This window comes from Sinocyclocheilus grahami, unplaced genomic scaffold, assembly GCF_001515645.1.
Source record: "Sinocyclocheilus grahami isolate Dianchi unplaced genomic scaffold, SAMN03320097.WGS_v1.1 scaffold283.1, whole genome shotgun sequence".
NCBI lineage: Eukaryota > Metazoa > Chordata > Actinopteri > Cypriniformes > Cyprinidae > Sinocyclocheilus > Sinocyclocheilus grahami.
The window spans coordinates 603,577-624,820 of NW_015505462.1; the positions used below are offsets into that span (position 1 = coordinate 603,577).

The 21,244-nt window shown below is 39.8% G+C and overlaps 1 protein-coding gene across 1 annotated transcript; it reads left to right on the forward strand.

The window, feature by feature from the left end:
• Positions 1–4,622: 4,622 nt before the first annotated feature.
• LOC107600424 (N-arachidonyl glycine receptor-like) lies at positions 4,623–7,294 on the forward strand. Its single transcript, XM_016292317.1, has 2 exons — positions 4,623–4,698; positions 5,847–7,294. The coding sequence occupies exon 2, from the start codon at positions 5,857–5,859 to the stop codon at positions 6,844–6,846; it is 990 nt and encodes a 329-aa protein (XP_016147803.1). The 5' UTR covers positions 4,623–4,698; positions 5,847–5,856; the 3' UTR covers positions 6,847–7,294.
• The last annotated feature ends 13,950 nt before the right edge of the window (positions 7,295–21,244 follow it).

Sequence of the window (21,244 nt, forward strand, 5' to 3'; positions counted from 1 at the left end):
GTAAAAAAGTCTGACAAAAACTAACTCTTTACTGCAAGCACCGCCTGACAAACAAACAACAGTAGCATTTACATCAGCTTTGGTGACTGATTAAAAAAAAATCCTACAATAACTGCTTGTTGATGTATGTGAACTTTTAGATTATATAGTACCTTTCACATTATATAGCCAATAACCATTTCTCTTTTTTTTGTTTGGTTTTGTTTTGTTTCAGCTGTGGTTAGGATAATAAGGTAATAAGCCACTCAAGATAATACACATACAATCTTCAATGTCATGGTAATACCATATTTCCATTTGAACCCTATTATTATTTTCATTTTAGGAAGTTATATTCAATAAAGTATCCAGACAAATATTATTTTATTTTATGTCATCTACACTGAGGCAGTGTTTAATAATGACTATATTTATATGACCTGTTTACCCATCTTAATCTCCTAATATTACATCAACGTACAAACCCATGAAAATAATAACTTCATATGCATGACAACTCAGATCACAGTGTCTCAGTTTAGGACTCAGTCTCAAGTCTGTCTCTATCGCCTCTATCTCATATTTCCATATAAGTCTACAAAAACAATGAGATTAAGTCATTATTCTGGTGTCCCTTCTCTAGAACTATAATATTCACTTCTCGTAGAATCTATAATACTATGTATGGCATTGGTAATGAAATCATATATATATATATATAAAAACACTGACTCATTCATTAATGATTTGGAGGAAAAGTGACCGGCTTATAAGGCATGCTGGGAGTCTAATTTGCCTTGCCAAGACTGTATAGATTCATTTGTATTGCCCAAGCTCTAAGTGATACAAGTATACTTATAATGGAAAGAGTGCTTCATAACTTAATATAAAATATTAAAATATTTGCAATATAAAATATTTGTATATTATTTACATAATGGTTGTTTATAGGACTTTCTTTCCTTCCCCTTTTTCTAATATGGAGGAACCGAAAAAAAAGAAGACTACATTCACTCAGAGACCAAGCAGATGTTCCTCATTTTACAGTTCGTTTCTCAATACTTTTACAAGAATCTCCACCAAAAACAAAAATCCCCAGGTTTCTACAACAGATCTGTTAAGAGAATGATATTTGTGTGTCAGTAATCCACATATGGGTGAGTTCAAACTATAGTGACTTCCTGATGTGGGCGACTGTTGAAGAGGGGAAATGTCAGACAGCGTTTAAGAGGGTGAATGAATCAGTCGATGTACAGTGTAGGTGTCATGTCACATTGACATGACTATTAGAGGTAACAGTTCACAGTGGAACACAATATTGGAGAATATGAATGTACTTCATATATTAAAGTGTTTTAGTTTTGATGTTTTTAAAGTACCTTCTTTCACATATTAGAATATTAAACTTCCGGCTGAATTGTGGCTGCTGGAACACTCCACTCGTGTGGGTTTTGTTACCACAGGTAAGTCACAGAACAACAACTTCATTATTTAAAGGGATAGTTCACCCAAAAATAATAATTTACTCACATTCCAAATATATTATGAGAAAATATGATATATTGTGTTCCTCAGAGGACAGAAAGTAATACAGGTTTGGATTGGAATAACATACATTAAAGCAAATGGTGACAGAATTTATATATACATACATGCATACTGTGCATATATATATATACTGTATATAGAAAAAAATGTGGCATAGACAACAATCATAGTTAATCTTAGTTTTCAGATAGTCAGTTGACCAGTGACCAGTGAACTTTTTCTTTTTGCCCTGTGATTTTAAGTCAAGTCAAGTCAAGTCACCTTTATTTATATAGTGCTTTTAACAATACAGATTGTGCCAAAGCAGCCTTACAGTTTTCAAATAGGAAAATAGTGTGTCAATGCAAAAGGACATTAGTAAACACTCAATTTTCAGTTAAATGCAGTTCATCACTGAATTCAGTGATGTCATCATCCAGCTCAGTTCAGTTTAAATAGTTTCTGTGCAATCAAGTTGACGATATCGCTGGAAATTAAGTGTCCCCAACTAAGCAAGCCAGAGGCGACAGCGGCAAGGAACCAAAACTCCATCGGTGACAGAATGGAGAAAAAAACCTTGGGAGAAATTAGGCTCAGTCAGGGGGCCAGTTCTCCTCCGGCCAGACGAATCAGCAGATTGATCCATGCTTAAGAAAGTTAGATGCAGAGGGCTCATCTGGTTCCATGGTCTTGTCATAATGGCCGTCTAGGAGACAAGGTCTCTGGGGCTCATCTAGTTGTCCTGGTCTCCGCTGAAATTCAGGGCTATAGAGGTCGTCTCTAGGTGCTGATCCACCATCTGGGCTGGATACAGACTGGATCCGGGTGACTGCAGTGACCATCTGGGCTGGATACGGACTGGATCTGGTGGCTACGGTCACCTCGGAATAAGAAAGAAACAGACTAATATTAGTGTAGATGCCATTTTTCTTACGATGTAACAAGTACATCGTGTGTTATTGGAAGTGTTCCCAGTTCCGGCTGACCTAATTAATGCAGACTAACAATACTTTAACGGATTTGAGTAATAGAAATGTGTAAGTGTGTTATGTGTAAGCCAGGTTAAAGAGATGAGTCTTTAATCTAGATTTAAACTGACAGAGTGTGTTTGCCTCCCGAACAGTGTTAGGTAGATTATTCCAGAGTTTGGGCGCTAAATAGTAAAAGGATCTGCCGCCCACAGTTGATTTTGATATTCTAGGTATTATCAAATTGACAAAGTTTTGAGAGCACAGCAGACGTGGAGGACTATAATACGATAAGAGCTAACTCAAGTACTGAAGTGCTAAACCATTCAGGGCTTTATAAGTAATTAGCAGGATTTTAAAATCTATACGATATTAATAGGGAGCCAGTGCAGTGTTGACAGAACCGGGCTAATATGGACATACTTCCTGGATCTAGTTTGTTTATTAAGCGTGCAGAACAACCACCCAATAAAGCATTACAATAATCTAACCTTGAGGTCATGAACGCATGAATTAACGTTTCTGCATTTGACATTGAGAGCAAAAGTCGCAATTTAGATATATTTTTGAGATGGAAAAATGCAGTTTTACAAATGTTAGAAACGTGGCTTTCGAAGGAAAGTTCCTAACTGATGACGAAGAATTGACAGAGCAGTCATCAATTGTTAGACAGTGTTCTAGGTTTTTGGTCCGATAATTAACACCTGTTTTTTCAGAATGTAGCAGTAAGAAATTACTCCTCATCCAGTTTTTCATATTGACTATGCATTCCGTTCGTTTTTCAAATTGGTATGTTTCGCCAGGCCACGAAGAAATATAGAGCTGAGAGTCATCAGCATAACAGTGAAAGCTAACACCGTGTTTCCTGATGATATCTCCCAAGGGTAACATGCAAAGCGTGAAGAGTAACGGCCCTAGTACTGAGCCTTGAGGTACTCCATAGTGCACTTGTGATCGATATGGCACCTCTTCATTCACTGCTACGAATTGATGGCGGTCAGATAAGTACGATTTGAACCATGCTAATGCACTTCCACCAATGCCAACAAAGTTTTCTAGTCTATTCAAAAGAATGTTGTGGTCGATAGTGTCGAATGCAGCGCTAAGATCCAGTAGCACTAATAGAAAGATACAACCATGATCAGATGATAAGAGCAGATCATTTGTAACTCTAATGAGAGCAGTCTCAGTACTATGATACAGTCTAAATCCTGACTGGAAATCCTCACAGATACCATTTTTCTCTAAGAAGGAATATAATTGTGAGGATACTACCTTTTCTAGTTTAATTGACAGAAAAGGGAGATTCGAGATCGGTCTATAATTAACTAGATCTTTGGGGTCAAGTTGTGTTTTTTTAATGAGAGGCTTAATAACAGCCAGTTTGAAGGTTTTGGGGACATGTCCTAATGACAATGACAAATTAATAATAGTCAGAAAAGGATCTATGACTTCTGGAAGCACCTCTTTTAGGAGCTTAGATGGAATAGGGTCTAGCATACATGTTGTTGGTTTAGATGATTTAACAAGTTTATACAATTCTTCCTCTCCTATAGAGAATGAGTGGAATTGTTCCTCAGGGGATCTATAGTGCACTGATGCGATACTGTAGCTGACGGCTGCATGGTTACAATTTTATTTCTAATAGTGTTGATCTTGGAATTTAAGTAGTTCATAAAGTCATTACTGCTGTGCTGTTGGGAAATGTCAACGCCTGTTGGTGCTTTATTTTTCGTTAATTTAGCCACTATATTGAATAAATAACTGGGGTTTAAGATGAACTGCCGTCTCAAACCTACATAACAAAGATCTCATTTCCTGTTTATACACCACCAACCTCAGCATCCTGTGTTTAATTAAAACTCTTCAACACCAGATGCCTTCTGTTGCCACCTGCTGTGTGCTGTTCCCAAGAGAGCTAATGCTGTGTGACAAACCCTATTTTCCCAATCAATAACCAGTACCCAAACCTGTCAAATACTTTTCCACTGGTCTCAAACTGCATATGACATAGAGTTTGCTATTAAGATATATTCTCCACCAGTACATGCATTACAGGAAGTGAAGGGGTTCACAGAAACCAAAAGAAAAATTCTAATCTAAATAAAGACACTGGCTTCATGACTTCCTCCATTAGATCGAAGCTAGGCAGCAAGGGCACATTATAGTCATCAACCATACAGTCCTCAGAACAGATACAATGCCAACAACATGGATCTCTGAGGTAGGTACCTTTAATTTTTTTTTACTTTGTAATCTTGTAGAACAAAATTTGGCCATTGAAAACCCTAAACAGCCAATCTTATCAGAAGACAATGTTGTAGGTCAAATGTGGTTTCTATAGTAAGTAGACCATTCATTAACAGTATATATTCAAAAACTTTTGTTGAGTGATTATTTAAGGTACAGGATTACTGTTGATGAATATAAATTAATTCTGCACAGATTTTTGACAAAGATAAGCCAAAACAATAAATAAAGAATTGTAGTGAATGTAGCATTCCTCTTTTTATGATGTATTGGTATACTGACTGATATTCAACATTTTGTTAGTTTTTTCCCTTTTTTTGTACCTTAACACTCATATTTGAGAAGGGTTGTCTTTCACTTCTCTTTTTTAAAAACCTTAAAAAAGTCTTAATATTTTTTTCTAAAATTAAAAAAGTGGCATGTTTTCAAAGGTTGGTTCACCCAAAATGACAATTCTGTCATCATTTACTTAACTCATGTAGTTTTAAGACTATTTTTTGTTCTACAGACAAAAGAAAGGCATACAGGTTTGAAATTACATAAATTAAATTTTTATTATTATTATTAATTTTTTTGTATTTGTATGAACTATTCCTTTAAAACTTCTCCATGAACTGTTAAGAAGTCTTGTATATGTCTGTTGTATATTTGTTTTCTGTTACTATTCTATTTAGTGTAAGTTTAAAAAAAAACATAGAGTAAAAAAGTACTACATTATTATAAATAGTTAGTTATTATAAATAAAGTTTCAGCTGTAAGATAATTAAAGTTTCAATAGACCTTACTCAGGGTAGAGGCCATATTGAATTTTACATGGATGAAAATGAGCTGTCAGTCTTTACAGTCTGTACAGTCTTTACAATGGCACACAATGTATAAAGTTCCAAGAACTTTCAAACTTTCACATTTCAAAGCTACTACTTTGTCTACTTTGGAAGGATGAACAATTGGCACAATCCAGTGAACAATTTCTATTACAGCCTCACATTCATTCCTGTCAAAAATTTTATATAGTGCTACTCTGACTAAGGTCTATTACTTTTTTCAAAACTCTGAAACAGGCTTCCATAGTTTTAAAAAACTAATGTTTTAAATTGGTTTATTTTTTTATGGTCAAATCAGGCAAACCATCATGGACCATAACACATCTTTGCCCGTCATCAAGGAGGGCCACGTCCCCCAAGTGTACCGGACTGCTAGCCTAGTGTTTTATGGCATTATCTTCGTCATAGGCACAGTGGTCAACCTGACTGCCCTCTGGGTCTTTGCCTTGACCACTAAACGACGGAACTCCATTACTGTTTACATGATCAATGTCGCTTTAGTGGACTTGGTATTTATCTTACTGCTGCCTTTTCGAATGGTCTACTACAGTCAAGACTACTGGCCCTTTGGAGACGTGTTCTGCAGGATTAACGCCGCACTAACGGTGCTCTATCCCTGCCTGGCCTTGTGGCTCTTTGCCCTCATTAGCACAGATCGCTATGTGGCCATAGTACAGCCGCGACACACCCGAGAACTAAAAAGCGTCCGTAAAGCCTTGCTGTCCTGTGCGGGAGTCTGGATCATGACCCTGGGCAGCACAGCTCCGCTTGTTCTCCTGGAAGAAGACCCTGACAGCAACACAAACTATACCACTTGCATCAAGATGCACGACATCATCTACTTGCGCCGAGACAATCCAGTCCACTTCGCACGTATTGTCTTCTTCTTCTTGGTGCCGGTGTGCATCATGGTGGGCTGTTATATGATCATCGTGGACAACCTTATCCATGGACGCACATCCAAACTGAAGCCCAAAGTCAAGCAGAAGTCCATCCGGATCATCATCACACTGATCGTTCAGGTGCTGGTGTGCTTTGTGCCTTTCCACATCTGTTTTGTTTCCATGCTGCTGGCCAGCAGTGAGAGGGGTTACAACACCTGGGGGGCCTTCACCACCTTCCTGATGAATGCGAGCACAGTGCTGGACATCATACTCTTCTACATTGTGTCGAAGCAGTTTCAGGACCGTGTGATCAGCGTGATCTTGTACAGAAACTACCTGAGGAGCGTTCGTAGGAAGAGCCGTCACACCAACAGCATTCGCTCGCTCAGCAACCTGAACAGTGCCATGATCTGAGGAATAATACAGCTGACAGAAGCAATGTAAACTGAATTCAAACATGTTAATTTTTGCAATTAAATTAGAGAATAAGATTTATTAGTGAAACTGCTCGCAGTAAGTACGCAGTCAACTTACGAGACAGGTCACATGTGCTCCAGTGTCTTCATTGGTAGTTGCTGCATTGCATCACTGCTCATTTGCATAAAGTTAAACTTTTATCAGTTTTGCTGCCAAACACACATCACCACACACTGAACAATTACTTATGCTGCAAATCGCTTTATGTGTGAATACACCCTAAGACAAACATGTGTTGTTTTAAAGATTTAGAGTTTTTAAAGTTGAGAAAGATTCAAGTTCTAAATTGGGATGCTACAGTTAGAGCCATATATAATGTAGTATTAATAAAATGTTTAGTTTTCTCGTATACTTGTAAAAAATAGGCCATTGTGGGGATGCACTGTAAACCCTAACTCTCAAAATAATGAATTGGTTTGAGTAGGGCAAACTTAAATTAAACAAAATACTTTAAACAAATCTACTTTTATGAGTATTTTGAACTTTCTTTTTCTTTTGAGTTCATGAAACTGACATATTTTAAGTCATCTGAATTGTTTCATTGTTTTTAATTTAATGAACTTGTTTCTTTTTATTAAGAAAAACTTAAATTTGAACTGAAACTGGGCTGGGATTTCTATTTCCCAGCATGCTTTGCCATGGCACTTGAAATGAAGAGTAAATGCTAAAATTGTGTAATGGGAGATGCAGTAGTGTTCAGTGTTTTGCTATGCTAATGCTATCATGGCAATGAGCTTGGTTTATGTTGAATGTTTTTTATTGCCTTACTCATTCAGCAATATACTAATCAAAGCATTGTGTTACCAATTAACAAGTTACTATTACTGAACTAGCTAGTTATAGCTAGTTAAGTTTCCACTACAAATTTTTTTTTAGATTAATTGATAATATTAAGTTAAATGTATGAGTTAGCTTACTCAGGTTAAGAGTAATTGCATACTTACACTTTGACTTTCTTAAATTAAAAATTAATTTTAAAAATGACCTCTTTTTTACAGGGTTTACAGTGTGTTACATAATCACTGCAAGATGTTTGAAATTCATTGCATTGCAACACTTTCTTTACAGTCTTTGCACAATTTGTGCATAACATGTTAGTCTTTTCTAAGCATGCTTTTTATCATACCAAGTATGAACTTCAGAAACAGCGAATGTCTTTGAAGAGGTTAGTTCAAAAGGAGTGCATATAGCTGTATATTTGTTCATTTTAGAAGTGTAAAATTAGATACTACCTTTCAATGTGGCATGTGATGCACATTAAATTTCCCAAAAAGTGAAAAGGTAATTAAATTACATTAGAGCACTTTATCTCTAAAAATGTTGGTATTTAATGACAATGAAAGTAAAATAAAAGTACTGAATGATAACATATATATGTTTTTAAAAATATTCCTTCTAAACAATGCTGGATTGTTTAAACTCAACTTTGGGTCAAATATGGACTAACCGAACAATTGGCTTAAAAGTTTACATTAAATTGTAAACCCAAAAGTTGGGTTAGTCCATTTGTTGACCCAAAGTTGGGTTGAAACAACCCGGCATGTTTTTAGAGTATACACATATATATGAAGAGTTCCAGTGCAAAAGCCTCTAAAGGCCATCTTGGTCAAAAATGAGATAATGACACTGAGTGAATGCTCTCCACACATAGTATAACATATATGGTTATACATACATACTTTCTTCACCATTTTGTTTAATACAAGCTGATCAGCTGATCACAATTAAAAATGAACTGAAACAGTATTTTGGTACAGCACGACTGTAAACTTGAGTATATAAGAAGCCAGCAGGTGGCGCTACTAACCAGGGCATATTTATGCTACTCATACAGTGCTTTGTCCCAATATCACCATCAGGTGCTGTCATGTCATGTTAACAAATTACTTGAAAGAGGCATTATATCTACTCATAGTTTTAAAATGTTTTCAGTGAAAATGTTCTCTTTGTTTTCTTTAACTTTCCATAAAATATGTGACTGCTGACAGATGGACTGATTTCTTCATTGGGAAGCTGACACATTCTGTTGCTATATCTAAGTGTTTCTTTTCTCATTCTGTTATAATTACTCTTCATGTTTTGCAGCTTTTGTGACCTAATAATTACTGAGAGACTGTATGTAATATTAGCAATTTTTTAATTTATGCCACACTGCAGGACCATTTACATGAAAAAAAGGGACAAATTGTAAAATGTTGACTAGTGGTGACTGATAATAAGACCTTATCCATTCATATAAATTTTAAAGGAAGTAGCGTCAGATCTTTCCTGCCATATTGTGATGTACAACCGAATGAAACGCATTATCAAAAAGAAAAAAAGAAAAAGAGGGCTGGGACTTGGGCGGGGTTTACAGGAACAGGATGATTGGACATCAAATGTCACAAATGAGAAGTCATTTCACTGGGAGATCCAGTTATGGCATTTTGATTAAGCAATCAGGTCCAATAAATAAATAAATAAATTAAATTAAATAAAAAACATATGAAACATTGTTAACCATAAGTTAAGTAGCATGCATATAGAAAATACATTTTTATTTGATTATTCTGCTGGATATACAGTAATGCTTTAATTTCATAAGTATCTATTTAAATGTTAGCCTACTCAAAATTGTATTATGTAAAGTGGACACAATACCGACTTATAATAATAATAAAAATAAATGAGCATAAACCCATTGTTAGTCCGATTGTACCCCTAATATTCAAAACAACCGTACTTCCTTTAACGCACAGTTAACAAAAATAAAGATTTTCCATTGCAGATTAGTCTCATAAGCACTTATGCAGGGTCATCTCCATTTTGCGGCATGTGGTAAAGCTTTCACAAATCTGGTCTGGAAATTCCAGGCATTCCCCAAGCAGAGAAAAATATTATCCAAAACCATACCAAAAGTGTCATATTGGCCTAATAAACTGAGGTGGATAATGGTGTTTGAAAATGATTGCATGGTGCCCTTCATTATCTTTACAGCCACAGAAATCTTAGAAAACGCCTCATGCGGTTCCCAGCGGTGCCTGTATTTACCCTCACTGGCTTATGCATTAAGATCTTATCTGGTCAGAGGCCGGGAGAAAGACCTTGCACTCTTTAATCTATATCATAAGGTGTGATCTCCCTGAAAGAACGCGCTCAATGCAAAGACAAGTCCATTGACCCGTCAGTTAGAGGAGGAGAGGTGAGGAAAACATATGGCTTTGATTACAGCGGCGGCTATTTTAGCAGACAAGCCCGTTGCTGATTCACACACAGAGAATAGCAGCACCATTAGAGGGCATAAACAATGTACAGTCCTTTTTCTACACTACTCAGCTAAGTGCCTTGAAACCTTGGGCTCTACTTGTCAGGTTTTTCAATAGATTAGGACAAGATTTATTTTAAGTCTGTAAAGTAGCATGTTCTTGACAGCGTTCAGCGGGGATCGAGTGTTGCACTCGCAAGCACGGCACCCTGGTTTAATTGTAGCACTGTGGAGCAGACAGGCCTTGTGTCGAATCAGTTAAATATTTCATTCAGTGTCACTTAAACTTCCCCATGATCCATCGTATCACACCAGCGGAACACGCAAGGTGGAATTACAACAGGGATAAGAGACATGAAAGTTTTAAAGGCGGCTATTTTAGCAGACAAGCCCGTTGCTGATTCACACACAGAGAATAGCAGCACCATTAGAGGGCATAAATAATGTACAGTCCTTTTTCTACACTACTCAGCTAAGTGCCTTGAAACCTTGGGCTCTACTTGTCAGGTTTTTCAATAGATTAGGACAAGATTTATTTTAAGTCTGTAAAGTAGCATGTTCTTGACAGCGTTCAGCGGGGATCGAGTGTTGCACTCGCAAGCACGGCACCCTGGTTTAATTGTAGCACTGTGGAGCAGACAGGCCTTGTGTCGAATCAGTTAAATATTTCATTCAGTGTCACTTAAACTTCCCCATGATCCATCGTATCACACCAGCGGAACACGCAAGGTGGAATTACAACAGGGATAAGAGACATGAAAGTTTTAATTCCAAACATGGCCCTAGCTAGAGCTTACAAAGAGAGATTTGTGTTAAGAAACAGATCTGAGACTTCACCCTGTCTTTTTCTGTCCATCTCCCTCGCACGTTGAATTCATCTTTCTCCCACCCACTTCTCGCTATCCCTCTTTCTTCCTCTCTCAATCCATCCCCCTCTGTCTCTGTTATCCGACTGAAGTTACAACCGAGAAAACAATTAAATCCTATTTAAAATTCGACTACATGTCTGTGTCATGCCTCATTATGGGAAGGTTTTCGGTATTCAAAATAATTGAAACCTGACGCGTTAAGTGCGCAGGCGGACTCCCACTGCAGGGCCCAGGGAGCCGCAGACAGAAGAATGATTGTAAGAGAGAGAGAAAAGGAGACCACTTCAGTGTGACAGCACAGGGCAGCCGCGTGTAGGGATCTGACAGCGGGAAGGGGTTCTTGTGTGTGCGCGTCACGTAGCGGCCTCCGAGAGCTCAATTACAAGATTGATACTCAGAGAGGAAACTTCATTTTGCTTTACAGATGTCGACACCGCCAGAGAAAAGCGAGGTTGTTGTTTAACATAAGAAGGGTTTGTGCGATGAGAATAAGCCCATGTGAAACCAAGAGGTCTTTTATTTTCCTCAGATATCAGAATTAAGTCTTTTAGGTCAATTTAGTCTCACAAAGCCAGACTTTCGACTAATAACAAAGTCTTGACTTCACTGCAGCTTAATCTGGCCAAGAAGAGACTGTCTAACTGATATTCAAAGTGACCAACCACAGCTCATTCTGTTTTTATGTGGTACCAAGGGCAGCATTCCTTGAAATAAATAATACATCAATAACTGACTGGCATGGAACAAATGAAAATGATTTACACAACAGAAAAGAATATAAAATAGGGCAAAATGTGTAAAACTTGAGAATTTCTAATGCATTTCAGACAAAGAATATTTGATAAAAAGTCATTATGATGACATAGTCACATATTATAATGTTTGGACTATTAAATCACAATCAAATAAGAAAAACAAATAAATTAAAACATCTGCATCACTTTTACATAACCTAAATGATTTTTATGCATGGCATCTATATAACGAATTACATTTTTTTTTATAATATTTCATTTATTTAGTAAAAAGCGTGAGTAATTAATATTGACCATATGCTGTCATATACAAATGTAATACTTTTGAACTATAGCACTTAAAATAGAAATAACTTAGCAAAATCTTCCACAGACATTTGCTGCAGAGCTGCTTTTCACCATCTTTCATGGAAACATGTCATAATGCGAGTATTATAAACAATTATGAGTTCCTCACTGGTAAATATGACAACACTTGGTTGTTTATGTCCACATAGCTCATAATTAAGATATTTCTTACTCTACTTTAAGGCCACATAAGGTCTACTGAAGTCTTGTGCTGATTATGACGTTCAGAAGAAAGCAGTGCCAGTCCGCATTTGCGTTTGAGCATGGGCCAACACTTGATGAAGTTCTGAGAACATCTCTGTTTCATTTCAAAAGACCAAAGGGCCATCTCTATATTTTCATCTTAATTTGATTACGCGCCATCCTGTCTCCGTGAATGATCTGTTTTGCCTCAAGAGGATCTTTTAATCACTTTTCTCTCATAGCGTTGCTCCAAACGTGCTGCAACTGTCTTGGACCGTTCCCAACCACGCTTGATTGAGAGGTAAAAAGACATTTGGGAGAAACTCTGTGTGTGTATGTGGTCGTGTCTGCGGCTGGCTTGTGCATCATCAAAAGAACTGACAATTAGTTTACAGTGGCGCTACAGAAATGCTCACCGCCTGCCTGGTGGCGGAGATGCTTTTGTCTCCTGTCCTCCATTAAGAGAGCCATAAAGGTAGAGAGAACAGATGGCTGCTGGCCTGCTCTGTCCTGCATCTCCCCGCAACTGCCACCAATCCTTTGCGTCCATTAATCTTCTCCTCTGTATTCCTGCGACACAACTATATTAAACAACTCAGGAAAGAGAAAAAGAAAAAGAAATAGGGGAGAGAGCCAAACAAGCCAACGCAGCTGTCAGGAAGCCGAGAGTGAACCATCAGTCCACAAAAACCTCTCTAAACGCTTCTGTAAAACAGTGCGAAGAAAATCATTCCGCCTTGAACCTGACCCTATAAAAGTGGTATCCATGGCCAGTGAAACAATAAATGCTCATTAAAAGGCAGCTGCCAGATCTGTTGAGGACTTCACAGGCCTGGCTGGAAAACACAAGCACATCTGATTCCAATTGTAATTGAAGAAGACAACTGTTTCCTCCCAGGCTGAAGCTGGGGAAATTTACAGTGCGGATGGCAGGGCTTGTTAGAGGCTGGACTACACAGTAACTAAAGCCTGTTAAACACACAAGTTTGGTCAGTGTTTTTTTTTTATTTTATTTTTTATTTTTTTTAAGTTAGATTAAGTTCAGATTGACTTGTTTTTACTGCAAGGAGATTTAAGATCTCAAGTACAAATATTACAATGCTATATATTCTCTCTCATATTTTACATTTGTGCATTTGGTTTATTCAAAAGAACATGTGTCAGAAACAGATTCTACATAAGTACATGAAACAGGGGCCTCGCTAGATCCTAGGAAAATACCACTGTGCTCCAGTAAAATATTACTGATAAACCCTTATACATCAATGAAGATATACCACATACCAACTTCAGAATATTTTTTTCTGAATGTGTTTCAGCGATCAAGTCACATGTTTAGAATTAAAACTAGATGCCAGATTTGCAAATTAATTACTCTTTTGATCGGTCAAACATTTATTGATCCCTGGTGTTTCTCGTCTTCCCCTTGTCAAGTCCTGTGTATTTAAAGGGGTCATATGATGCTTTTTTAAAGATCATTAATTTGTGTATTTGGTGTAACAGAATATGTTGACATGCTTTAATGTTCAAAAAACACATGATTTTTCAAATACTGTACATTATTGTAGGTCCTCTATGCCCCGCCTCTCTCAAACGCTTCGTTTTCTACAAAGTCCCTCCTTCCGACAAGCGCAGTCTGCTCTGATTGGCCAGCTGACCCAGTGCATTGTGATTGGCCGAACACCGCAAGCACTCGTCGTAGTGTACACAAGCCGCGGGTAAGACAGCTGACTCTACTGTGATGTGACGCTGTCTCTCTCTCTCTCTCTCTCTCTCACACGCGCGCACGCGCACACACACACACACACACAATGCTCAAAACTCTGCATTTGCACAGTCAATAGCAAATACTTAAACTAATAACAAAACAGTAGCTGATTCAGAAGCGCCAGATTGTCATAGCAAAGTCAGAATTACCTCCTCTCCTAGGTTCACGAAACGGTCGTCCATAAAATGCATTGCTGTTCTTTTGTAAGCGATCTTAAAGATTCCTAAATGCATCTACTTTCGGAAGGCCAAATAAAGTGCTTTTGCTTTCGCACTGAAAAACACAGCGTCTCCCTTACATGGCTGCTTCAACACTAACTGCGGTTACTGAAACCACGCCTTTCTTTGCGTGCACATTTGGGCCGCATTATGCAAATATTTCCACATAGTGAGGTAGATATGTGGGGGCGTGTTAGAACGAGCCGTTTTAGGGGGGCGTGGCAGAGTCTTAACTTTGACAAAGAATATCTCTTTGGGTTTGAGACTTTAGTCTTTGCAACTTCAGGGATCTTATCTATGCACAATCAGCTTGTAACACTCCAAAGAGAAAGGAAAACTTGAAATCGCATCATATGACCCCTTTAAAGTGTTCCCGTTTTAAGTTGCTTTGTCCGGTATTGAATGTCATCTTTCCCCGCTACATGTGATTTCCTGGTTCCTTGGATATTATTAAAGTCTGTTTGTTATGTTTACTCCATGTCTCCTCGTTCCTCGCTCCGTGCTCCTCACAGTAGCGGAGCGTGACAGAATACCGGACCATAAACAGAAAGTAAGCGGCGCCCCTTCTCCCCGTTTTGTTTCCGGTTTTTGAAAGTATTTTGTTGTCTTGTTCCCCCCCGTAGTGATCTCCCCTTCGTCGAGTATGCCTGGGAGTTCTGCGGGCTCGCTGCGGCGATGGCATTAGATGATGCCACCATCAACACTCTGTTCTGGCACGGGGCCTATTACCATCGCCCCGTGGACCTCCCAGACACCTCGGGACTAAGCTGGAGGGAAGGGATCCTCCGGTGTCTGAAGAGGGTCCGGCACCGAGCCAGAACATAAACAGAAAGTAAGCGGCGCCCCTTCTCCCCGTTTTGTTTCCGGTTTTTGAAAGTATTTTGTTGTCTTGTTCCCCCCCGTAGTGATCTCCCCTTCGTCGAGTATGCCTGGGAGTTCTGCGGGCTCGCTGCGGCGATGGCATTAGATGATGCCACCATCAACACTCTGTTCTGGCACGGGGCCTATTACCATCGCCCCGTGGACCTCCCAGACACCTCGGGACTAAGCTGGAGGGAAGGGATCCTCCGGTGTCTGAAGAGGGTCCGGCACCGAGCCAGAACCAGCCCGGCCTCAGTAAAGCCCGCCACCCATTCCTCAGTCAAGTCCACCGGCCGCGCCGTTCACCTCTAACCAAAGGAGGAGGATGAGGAAAAATCCTCCTAGCCCCAGAGCTCGCTCCAGTGTCGGCTCCAGCCCCCGAATATCTCCCCTTCGTCGAGTATGCCTGGGAGTTCTGTGGGCTCGCTGCGGCGATGGCATTAGATGATGCCACCATCAACACTCTGTTCTGGCACGGGGCCTATTGCCATCGCCCCGTGGACCTCCCAGACACCTCGGGACTAAGCTGGAGGGAAGGGATCCTCCGGTGTCTGAAGAGGGTCCGGCACCGAGCCAGAACCAGCCCGGCCTGAGGGCTCCAGTTCCCACGTTCAGCCCTAGGAGGGCTCCAGTTCCCGTGTCTAGCACAAGGAGGACTCCAGTTCCCACGTCCAGCCCAAGGAGGGCCCCAGTCCCAAGTCCAGCCCAAGGAGGGCCCCAGTTCCCAAGTCAGGCCCACGGAGGGCCTTAGCGGGCCCCCGAATCCAGCCCAAAGAGGGCTCCAGTTCCTGAGTTTAGCCCACGGAGAGCTCCAGCCCCCGAATCCAGCCCAAAGAGAGCTCCAGTCCCCGAGTTTAGCCCAGAGAGGGCACCAGTCCCAGAGTTTAGCCCAGAGAGGGCTCCAGTCCCCGAGTTTAACCCAGAAAGAGCTCCAGTCCCCGAGTTTAGCCCAGAGAGGGCACCAGTCCCCAAGCTTAGCCCAGAGAGGAATCCAGTCCCCGAGTTTAGGCCAGAAAGGGCTCATGTCCTCGAGTCTAGCCCAGAGAGGGCTCCAGTTCCCACGTTCAGCCCTAGGAGGGCTCCAGTTCCCGTGTCTAGCACAAGGAGGACTCCAGTTCCCACGTCCAGCCCAAGGAGGGCCCCAGTCCCAAGTCCAGCCCAAGGAGGGCCCCAGTTCCCAAGTCAGGCCCACGGAGGGCCTTAGCGGTTGAGATTTTCTTCAAGTATTATTTTTTGGGGGGGGGGTTATAGGGCACCGGCTGTAGAGGCCGGGCCGAGTGCCGATGCCAGGGCCATGGAGGCCGTTCCGCCATGGCCTCCTCAACTGTCTGCTCCGCCATGGCCTCCTGAACTGTCTGCTCCGCCATGGCCTCTTAGTCTGCCTGCTCCGCCATGGCCTCCTAGTCTGCCTGCTCCGCCATGGTACCCCGAACTGCCTGATCCACCATGGGTCCTGGAACGGGTAGCACTCTGGAGGCCTGCCATCCTGTGTCTGTCCTGTGGGGCCTCCAGAGCGCCCACCCCCCCTCCCCATTGGATGTTGTGGGGCGCGTGGATGCACCTTCCGGGAGGGGGGGAGTAATGTCAGTCCTGTGTCTTGTGTTTTGTTCCATGATCCAGTTTTCCCTCATGTTTAATTATGTTTATTGATCCCAGATGTTTCTCGTCTTCCCCTCATCAAGTCCTGTGTATTTAAAGTGTTTCCCGTTCTAAGTTGCTTTGTCCGGTATTGAATGCCGTCTTTCCCCGCTATGTGTGATTTCCTGGTTCCTTGGATATTATTAAAGTCTGTTTGTTAAGTTTACTCCACATCTCCTCGTTCCTCACTCCGTGCTCCTCACAGTAGCGGAACATGACACTTAATGAATTAACGATCGTTCTGGATCATTTTCAGTGGTTTCTCACAGCACAATAGTAACGGGTGGCCTTTTATTGTGGCCAGCCTAAGGCACACCTGTGCAATAATCATGCTGTCTAATCAGCATCTTGATATGCCACACCTGTGAGGTGGATGGATTATCTCGGCAAAGGAGATGTGCTCACTAACACAGATTTAGACAGATTTGTGAACAATATTTGAGAGAAATAGGCCTTTTGTGTACATAGAAAAAGTCTTAGCTCTTTGAGTTCAGCTCATGACAAATGGGGGCAAAAACAAAAGTGTTGCGTTTATAATTTTGTTCAGTGTAGTTAAACCGGAGATGAAATCTATAGTAGGGCCTGGAATGACAAAATGTGAATGTGAAATATTTAACATAGGAATATAATTAGAATAACGTGAATAAAATCATTATACAAGAGTTGATTGATTTATTTTACAAAAATTAAAAAAGTAAATTATGACTGTCATTAGGTGTCAACTTGTATTTAGAGATCACAGTGACATTTTTTTATTTTTATTTTTGACTAGTGCAAGGACAAAAAGATCTTTTTACCTGTTAGAAATATTATCAGGTCCACATTATAAACTTTATCAGCCTGGCTCATGAATATTAATAGGATGACATAATGTTTATTCAGTAGTTCTAAATGATTTGTCAAAAAGCAGGGGCTAGCTGTTTTGCTTGAGACAAGTGTTCATTTTAAGTAGCAGGCACTGCAAAATAAAACTGTTACAATTTTGGGGAGTAAACTAAAAGTGGAGAAAACAACTTGCTATAGAGAATTAAAGCCACATATGTCACAAATGCGTCTTTAACGTGAGCCAACAGAGGTAAACTACATATTTTATTACCAGACAGTGAACAGACAGTGGGGGACTGGCCTGCCCCACCACCCTCAAGATTTTAACACCTCTGATACATATATTACACTCCTGATCACTACTTATCAAATAAGTAAGACTATTTACATGTGCACAATGTTACAGCTGCCTTTGCCTTACAAGAAAAATAAACCCAATCATACTCTGCCAGAAAAAAAACCCTCAGGCACCAGTCCAGTGCTCTGCAGCGTGAGGGAGGTGGCCACTCTTGATGGGCTTTCTCTCCATCAGCATGCTGAGCTAAAAATCTGTTGTCTGCAGCAGTGGCGTGCAAAACACATTAATGCGTTCGAGGCCACTGTGACTTTATGAGGAACAAATATTTCAGAATGCAGCTCTATTTGGCCCCCTCTGCTGCATGTCCAGAGCAGTCAGTGGCTAAATTGAAAAATCAATTCCAATTTAAATGATTGGAATAAAGAACTCCTGGAGTCAGAGATAAAAAGGCTGTCTTCTCCTAGATCCCCTTTAATTGGAAAGTCATTTCTTCAGGGTATTCTAATGGTTCTGAGGGAAGATTGCAAAAGCAAAGTTGATGAGCTGGAGGAGGGTTAATAGCTTCTGTATGTGTTTCTGTGTGTCTGCATGGCTGTATGTTCGGAGGGTTTGCGTGTTGTCCTCATGTACCCAAGCCTTCCTTTTGACAAACAGACAAAATGAAGAAAAATCCCTGGATCAATGCACTTGATGGTGGCTTTGCTCTTGTCATACAGGTGTTGTTCACAGAGACCGCCAACGTGCAAATCTCATTGGAACAAAATTTCAATTTGTTTACAGTAGATCAGATCAGAATTCCTATTGAAATCCTTTTAATATGAATAACATGGTATTTGTTATCTAATCTGCTTGTGTATAGATAAAGGCTCTTCAATGACATTTATAACTGTATGGCAATTTTCTCAACATACTTTTGTGATCTGGCCGCCCCATAGTATATCTTTCAAATATTGAATAATTAAATTTACATTCATTTACATTTATGAACTAATTTAATATTAAATGTAATTAATAAATGAGCCTACACTATTAGCAATTTCGTTGCAAGTTTTGAAGGAGCATCCGGAGGGGTTGCGGCAAACACATGTGATGACCCCGGGCTGGACTCCACTTCATCCATGGTGAAAGCCGATCCGGCGATCCACAGCGCAAAGTTGTTGTATTTCCTCAGCAACCAGTACAGATCAGCTCCAGGCATGACGAAGCGGATATCGTCCTCTTTTGGAAGGCCAAACAAAGTAGTTTCGCTTTACATTTGGGGCGTTATGCAAATCTTCCCACATAGTGAGGCAGATATGTGGGGGCATGTTAGAACGAGCTGTTTTAGGTTAATTGTATAGAGACATATACTGCCATCAAGATGACGTCTTTCATGGGAAGTGCATGGTTATTAGATCAAGACAATGCCAGTTCTCATTCTGCATGTGCTACAACAGTGTGGTTGTGTAGATGCAGAGAGAATGTGCTAGACTGGCCTGCCTGCAGTCCAGATCTGTCTCCTGATGAAAATGTATGACCAGCCATGAAAAGGAGAATCAGACAATGACGATCACAGACTGCTGAGTTGTTTTAGGTTAATTGTATAGAGACATATACTGCCATCAAGATGACGTCTTTCATGGGAAGTCCATGGTTATTAGATCAAGACAATGCCAGTTCTCATTCTGCATGTGCTACAACAGTATGGTTTTGTAGATGCAGAGAGAATGTGCTAGACTGGCCTGCCTGCAGTTCAGATCTGATTCTGATGAAAATGTATGACCAGCCATGAAAAGGAGAATCAGACAATGACGATCACAGACTGCTGAGCATCTGAAGTCTTGTATCAAGCGAGATTGGACAACAATTTTGCTTGCAAAACTTTAACAATTAGACCTCAATTCCCAAACAATTAAACACTGTAATTAAAAGGAAAGTTGATGTGACACAGTGGTAAACAAGCCTCTGTCCCAACTTTTTTGGAGTGTGTTACAGCCATCAAAATCAAAATTTGTTCATATTTACAAAATAAAATTAAGTTGGCCAGTGAAAACATTGGAATTTTTTTCTTTGTACTTTAGTCAATTAAATAAAGGTTAAAGAGAATGAACAAAAAAAACCATCTACTTGATTTTATGGCATTTCACAAAACATCCCAACTTTTCTGGAATTGGGGTTGTAATTACTGTCAGACTTTCAAAATCCTTACGATTATAATAATTTTAATATATATAATAATTAATAATTCAATTTTAAAGCACAACCACCACAAAATCAGACTTACTTAGAGATCAGGTTAAATACAGGTTTAAAATCATTACAAGAAATTGTTTAATAGCTATGATACTGTTTTTGAAATCAAATCCTTGCATAGCTATGACAGGAAACACTGGAATCTAAAAATGCCTCGGAAAAAAACTGTTAATCTTAAAAAATAAATCATACATAAACCCAAAAAGAAAAAAAAAAAAAAAGTTATCGAATAAGCATGTGTCCTATTCTCTGTACTAAACTCCCAAGACATTGGTGTCGCATATTTTAGAGCAGTCACTGCAATTTATGAAAGAAATCAAGTAAACCTGTATGTGGGTATGTGTGTGAAAAAAAATTCAGATGTAACCCTCTTTTTGTAATCGTTAAAAGTTTCATAAGTAACCAATTTAATTAGACATTTTTTCTCAGTAACTGCAACTGATTACAATTATTTATTTTGTAATTAAATTACGTAATTCTGTTACATGTAACTAGTTACTCCCCAACACTAGTTCTCAGTGTCATCAGTTGGTAGAGCACAAAGTGCTAACATGGGCAGTTGTTATTGAAGAAGAAATAATGGTCATTGAAGCAGGGCTCTATAAAGTAGATTACAGAGGTAGACAGGATATTTACAGATACTGCAGAGGTCAAGAGATTGTCTGTGTCTGTGCTGGAGAGATGTGTGTTGGTTGGCTGTGCAGGGGGAGGGGGTTCACAGAGGAAAAACACAAGAACTCTGCTTAGTTTCATTTCCTGGGAAGAAAGGAAAAGTTAAAAGGTGGCCTCCGAACAAATGAAACTCAATTTCACGGCACATTATCCTTCCCTGTTCTCTTCTCCTGGCTTTCATTTTCATTAAGACCACAGACAAGCATAAATTAATAATTACTGCCGAATGTCTAAATGCAGGCCGCTCTCCTGTAGCCTTTCATTTTCCACTGTGGCCTTGCATGTTCATGCTTGCAAAATGTTAATTTAGATAATGTGGCCTGCCCCTTGTCAGATAATTCTGTTTGGTGGTTCCACTAATACATAATGGTCTTTCTGATTAGATGACATTAAGTCTATCTTGTGTTCAATCAAGCCTGTGCGA

Excerpts from the sequence above, each read along its gene's own strand:
- LOC107600424 (XM_016292317.1), top strand. The coding sequence starts at position 5,857 with ATGGACCATAACACATCTTTGCCCGTCATCAAGGAGGGCCACGTCCCC.